This window comes from Mustelus asterias, unplaced genomic scaffold (assembly GCF_964213995.1).
Source record: "Mustelus asterias unplaced genomic scaffold, sMusAst1.hap1.1 HAP1_SCAFFOLD_1346, whole genome shotgun sequence".
Taxonomy (NCBI): Eukaryota; Metazoa; Chordata; class Chondrichthyes; order Carcharhiniformes; family Triakidae; genus Mustelus; species Mustelus asterias.
This window is the reverse complement of record NW_027591291.1, coordinates 75,001-80,947: the sequence shown is the minus strand read 5'-3', so window position 1 is coordinate 80,947 and position 5,947 is coordinate 75,001. Positions and strand designations below refer to the sequence as shown.

At 52.0% G+C, this 5,947-nt stretch overlaps 1 protein-coding gene across 1 annotated transcript in view; it reads right to left on the bottom strand.

The window, feature by feature from the left end:
- Positions 1-421: 421 nt before the first annotated feature.
- Positions 422-5,947, bottom strand: part of LOC144488163 (glutathione S-transferase P-like) — a 19,153-nt gene continuing 13,627 nt past the window's right edge. Inside the window, exons 6-7 of the mRNA XM_078206188.1 lie at positions 2,582-2,689; positions 422-785 (exon numbers count right to left, since the gene is read on the bottom strand). Coding sequence (XP_078062314.1) covers positions 597-785; positions 2,582-2,689 — 297 coding nt within the window. The 3' untranslated portion in view covers positions 422-596. The remainder of the gene's footprint in view (positions 786-2,581; positions 2,690-5,947) is intronic.

Sequence of the window (5,947 nt, the reverse complement as noted above, 5' to 3'; positions counted from 1 at the left end):
CCTCAAAATAAGGGGGAGCAGATTTAGGACTGAGTTGAGGAGGAACTTCTTCACACAAAGGGTTGTGAATCTGTGGAATTCCCTGCCCAGTGAAGCAGTTGAGGCTCCCTCATTGAATGTTTTTAAGGCAAGGATAGATAAGATTTTTGAACAGTAAAGGAATTAAGGGTTATGGTGAGCGGGCGGGTAAGTGGAGCTGAGTCCACAAACAGATCAGCCATGATCTTATTGAATGGCAGAGCAGGCTCGAGGGGCCAGATGGCCCACTCCTGCTCCTAGTTCTTATGTTCTTATATCCCTTGATCCCTTTAGCCCCAAGAGCGATATCTAATTTCTTCTGGAATTCTACTTGAGCAAGGCTATGGAACCCTGGTGAGGCATGTTTGATGAGAGCAAAAGAGACCAAGGGAGAGAAAAACGCTTCAGAAAATTAAGGTTTATTTAAATCCACAAATAACCGTGGCAACACTCGTGACGACAAGCTTAGATGGTGTGGAGCTGAAGAGGTCGGAGGTCGTGAGGCCTAGCGGAGCCTGAATCCAGTGGGGCTCACTCCTCCCCTCAAAGCGGCCTTTCGTCCTCCCCTAGCCTCAGGCTCACTGCTTCAGGTTCCCATTGATGGGAACCTTGGTGTGTGCGTCGGACAGCAGGTAGGCCTTGAGTTTAGGCCTATTGAGGACACGCTCCAGGTAGGCCTTGAGCAGGGGGGTGCCCTTCAGGCATTCTGGAGATAGCACCACCAGGTTGGAGAGGAGGTCGACCAGGTTATAATCAGCATAAGAGATCTACAGAGAGTGAGAGAGAGAGAGTTAATAAAAGTCAGCACTGAGCACTTCCATGTTAGATACAGAGTAAAGCTCCCTCTACCCTGTCCCCATCAAACACTCCCAGGACAGGTACAGCACGGGGTTAGATACAGAGTAAAGCTCCCTCTACACTGTCCCCCATCAAACACTCCCAGGACAGGTACAGCACGGGGTTAGATACAGAGTAAAGCTCCCTCTACACTGTCCCCCATCAAACACTCCCAGGACAGGTACAGCACGGGGTTAGATACAGAGTAAAGCTCCCTCTACACTGTCCCCATCAAACACTCCCAGGACAGGTACAGCACGGGGTTAGATACAGAGTAAAGCTCCCTCTACACTGTCCCCATCAAACACTCCCAGGACAGGTACAGCACGGGGTTAGATACAGAGTAAAGCTCCCTCTACACTGTCCCCATTAAACACTCCCAGGACAGGTACAGCACGGGGTTAGATACAGAGTAAAGCTCCCTCTACACTGTCCCCATCAAACACTCCCAGGACGGGTATAGCACGGGGTTAGATACAGAGTAAAGCTCCCTCTACACTGTCCCCATCAAACACTCCCAGGACAGGTACAGCACGGGGTTAGATACAGAGTAAAGCTCCCTCTACACTGTCCCCATCAAACACTCCCAGGACAGGTACAGCACGGGGTTAGATACAGAGTAAAGCTCCCTCTACACTGTCCCTATCAAACACTCCCAGGACAGGTACAGCACGGGGTTAGATACAGAGTAAAGTTCCCTCTACACTGTCCCCCATCAAACACTCCCAGGACAGGTACAGCACGGGGTTAGATACAGAGTAAAGCTCCCTCGACACTGTCCCCATCAAACACTCCCAGGACAGGTACAGCACGGGGTTAGATACAGAGTAAAGCTCCCTCTACACTGTCCCCATCAAACACTCCCAGGACGGGTACAGCACGGGGTTAGATACAGAGTAAAGCTCCCTCTACACTGTCCCCATCAAACACTCCCAGGACAGGTACAGCACGGGGTTAGATACAGAGTAAACCTCCCTCTACACTGTCCCCATCAAACACTCCCAGGACAGGTACAGCACGGGGTTAGATACAGAGTAAAGCTCCCTCTACACTGTCCCTATCAAACACTCCCAGGACAGGTACAGCACGGGGTTAGATACAGAGTAAAGTTCCCTCTATACTGTCCCCATCAAACACTCCCAGGACAGGTACAGCACGGGGTTAGATACAGAGTAAAGCTCCCTCTACACTGTCCCCCATCAAACACTCCCAGGACAGGTACAGCACGGGGTTAGATACAGAGTAAAGCTCCCTCTACACTGTCCCCATCAAACACTCCCAGGACAGGTACAGCACGGGGTTAGATACAGAGTAAAGCTCCCTCTACACTGTCCCCCATCAAACACTCCCAGGACAGGTACAGCACGGGGTTAGATACAGAGTAAAGCTCCCTCTACACTGTCCCCATCAAACACTCCCAGCACAGGTACAGCACGGGGTTAGATACAGAGAAAAGCTCCCTCTACACTGTCCCCATCAAACACTCCCAGGACAGGTACAGCACGGGGTTAGATACAGAGTAAAGCTCCCTCTACACTGTCCCCCATCAAACACTCCCAGGACAGGTACAGCACGGGGTTAGATACAGAGTAAAGCTCCCTCTACACTGTCCCCATCAAACACTCCCAGGACAGGTACAGCACGGGGTTAGATACAGAGTAAAGCTCACTCTGTATTACCCTGACAGTGTGTTGCAGAATTGTGGTGTTAGCGTCGCGTTTGTTACCTTGTTCCCCACGAGAAAGTCTTTGCCTCCGTTATTTTTAGCGAGTATGGCTTCGAAAGGTTTCAGATCAGCTGGAAGGTTTTTAATGAAAGCGTCTTTGCCAGTTTCCTGTTTACAAATGGAAGAATTAAATCGGTTCGATCTTTGTCCAAGGGAATTTTTTGATTTGATTTATTATTGTCACCTGTATTGGGATGCAGTGAAAAATATTGTTTCTTGTGCATGAAAGAGACAAAGCATACCGTTCATAGAGTACATAGGGGAGAAGGAAAGGAGAGGGTGCAGAATGTAGTGTTACAGTCACAGCTAGGGTGGAGAGAAAGATCAACTTAATATAAGGTCGGTCCATTCAAAAGTCTGACAGCAGCAGGGAAGAAGCTGTTCTTGAGTCGGTCGGTCCGTGACCTCAGACTTTTGTATCTGTTTCCTGACGGAAGAAGGTGGAAGAGAGAATGTCCGGGGTGCGTGGGGTCCTTAATTATGCCGGCTGCTTTTCCCGAGGCAGCGGGAAGTGTAGACAGAGTCAATGGATGGGAGGCTGGTTTGCGTGATGGACTGGGCTACATTCACAACCCTTTGTAGTTCCTTGCGGTCTTGGGCAGAGCAGGAGCCCAGACCAAGCTGTGTTACAACCAGAAAGAATGCTTTCTATGGAGCATCTGTAAAAGTTGGTGAGAGTCGTAGCTGACATGACAAATTTCCTCAGTCTTCTGAGAAAGTAGAGGCGTTGGTGGGGCTTTCCTAACTATAGTGTCGGCGTGGGGGGGACCAGGACAGGTTGTTGGTGATCTGGACACCTAAAAACTTGAACTTTCGACCCTTTCTACTTCATCCCCGTTGATGTAGACAGGAGCATGTTCTCCTTTACGCTTCCTGAAGTCGATGACAATCTCCTTTGTTTTGTTGACATTGAGGGAGAGATTATTGTTGCTGCACCAGTTCACCAGGTTCTCTGTTGCATTCCTGGGACGGTCAGGACTAAGGGAGTGCCTCATTGTCAGAGAGTCAATGCTGAGGGAGTGCCGCAGTGTCAGAGGGTCAGTGCTGAGGGAGTGCCGCACTGTCAGAGGGTCAGTGCTGAGGGAGTGCCGCACTGTCAGAGGGTCAGTGCTGAGGGAGTGCCGCACTGTCAGAGGGTCAGTGCTGAGGGAGTGCCGCACTGTCAGAGGGTCAGTGCTGAGGGAGTGCCGCACTGTCAGAGGGTCAGTACTGAGGGAGTGCCGCACTGTCAGAGGGTCAGTGCTGAGGGAGTGCCGCACTGTCAGAGGGTCAGTACTGAGGGAGTGCCGCACTGTCAGAGGGTCAGTGCTGAGGGAGTGCCGCACTGTCAGAGGGTCAGTGCTGAGGGAGTGCCGCACTGTCAGAGGGTCAGTGCTGAGGGAGTGCCGCACTGTCAGAGGGTCAGTGCTGAGGGAGTGCCGCACTGTCAGAGGGTCAGTACTGAGGGAGTGCCGCACTGTCAGAGGGTCAGTGCTGAGGGAGTGCCGCACTGTCAGAGGGTCAGTGCTGAGGGAGTGCCGCAGTGTCAGAGGGTCAGTGCTGAAGGAGTGCCGCACTGTCAGAGGGTCAGTGCTGAGGGAGTGCCGCACTGTCAGAGGGTCAGTGCTGAGGGAGTGCTGCACTGTCAGAGGGTCAGTGCTGAGGGGGTGCCGCACTGTCAGAGGGTCAGTACTGAGGGAGTGCCGCACTGTCAGAGAGTCAGTGCTGAGGGAGTCCCGCACTGTCAGAGGGTCAGTGCTGAGGGAGTGCCGCACTGTCAGAGGGTCAGTGCTGAGGGAGTGCCGCACTGTCAGAGGGTCAGTGCTGAGGGAGTGCTGCACTGTCAGAGGGTCAGTGCTGAGGGGGTGCCGCACTGTCAGAGGGTCAGTACTGAGGGAGTGCCGCACTGTCAGAGAGTCAGTGCTGAGGGAGTCCCGCACTGTCAGAGGGTCAGTGCTGAGGGAGTGCTGCACTGTCAGAGGGTCAGTGCTGAGGGAGTCCCGCACTGTCAGAGGGTCAGTGCTGAGGGAGTGCCGCACTGTCAGAGGGTCAGTGCTGCGGGAAGTCTATCTGTTGTTCATTATTGAGAAAATTGAGTTCGGGAGGGCTGGGGACTTGGAGTTGTTGGCAGCCTTATTAGCGGATAAATTTCCAGGTCCAGATGGATTGTGCCGTAGGCTGCTGTGGGAACCAAGGGAGGAGATTACAGAGACTCTGACCCAAATTTCTAATTCCTCTCTGCCCAGGGGGGGAAGTGCCAGGGGACTGGAAAACAGCTAATGTGGTTCCGCTATTTAAGGAGTGTTGTAGAGAGAACTACAGACCAGTGAGCCTCACGTCTGTGATAGGGAATCTATTGGAGAAAATCCTGAAGGAGAGGATCTGTCTCCACTTGGAGAGGTAAAGCTTGATCAGGGATAATCAGCATGGCTTCGTCAGAGGGAGGTCATGCCTCACAAACTTGATCGAATTTTTTGAGGTGAGCAGGTGTGCAGACAGGATAGTGCAGTGGATGTAGTTTATATGGATTTCAGCAAAGTCTTTTGACAAGGCTTTGCATGGGAGACTTGTAAAAACGATAAATTCACATGGGATACAGGGTAATCTGATAAAGTGGATTCAAAATTCGCTCTGTTGCAGGAGACAGAAGGTGATGACGGAAGGCTGCTTGAGTGGCGGGAAGCCAGTGGCGAACCACAGGGATCTAGGTTGGGTTCCCCGTTTCTGTAACTGAAATTGGGGGTAGGATCAGTAAGTTTGCCGATGACACAAAGGTTGGCCGGGTGGCTAACAGTGAGGTGGATTGCCTTGGCTGACAGGAAGATCTAGACAGGGGTAGCCAAACGGGCGGATGGAATTTAACCCTGAAAAGCGAGAGGTGACTCACTTTGGAAGGGGTAATTTGACAAGGAAGTATTCAATAAATGGGGGGACACGAGGAGGTTCTGTGGGACAAAGGGACCTTGGTGTGTTTGTCCACAGATCGCTGAAGGCGGAAGGGCATGTTAGGAGGGTGGTGAAAAAGGCATGTGGGAAACTCACCTTTATCAATCGAGACACAGATTACAAAGAACAAAGAACAGTACAGCACAGGAAACAGGCCCTTCGGCCCTCCAAGCCTGTGCCGCTCCTTGGTCCAACTAGACCAATCGTTTGTATCCCTCCATTCCCAGGCTGCTCATGTGACTATTCAGGTAAGTGTTAAACGATGTCAGCGTGCCTGCCTCCACCACCCTACTTGGCAGCGCATTCCAGGCCCCCACCACCCTCTGTGTAAAAAACGTCCCTCTGATATCCGAGTTATACTTCGCCCCTCTCAGCTTGAGCCCGTGACCCCTCGTGATCGTCACCTCCGACCTGGGAAAAAGCTTCCCACCGTTCACCCTA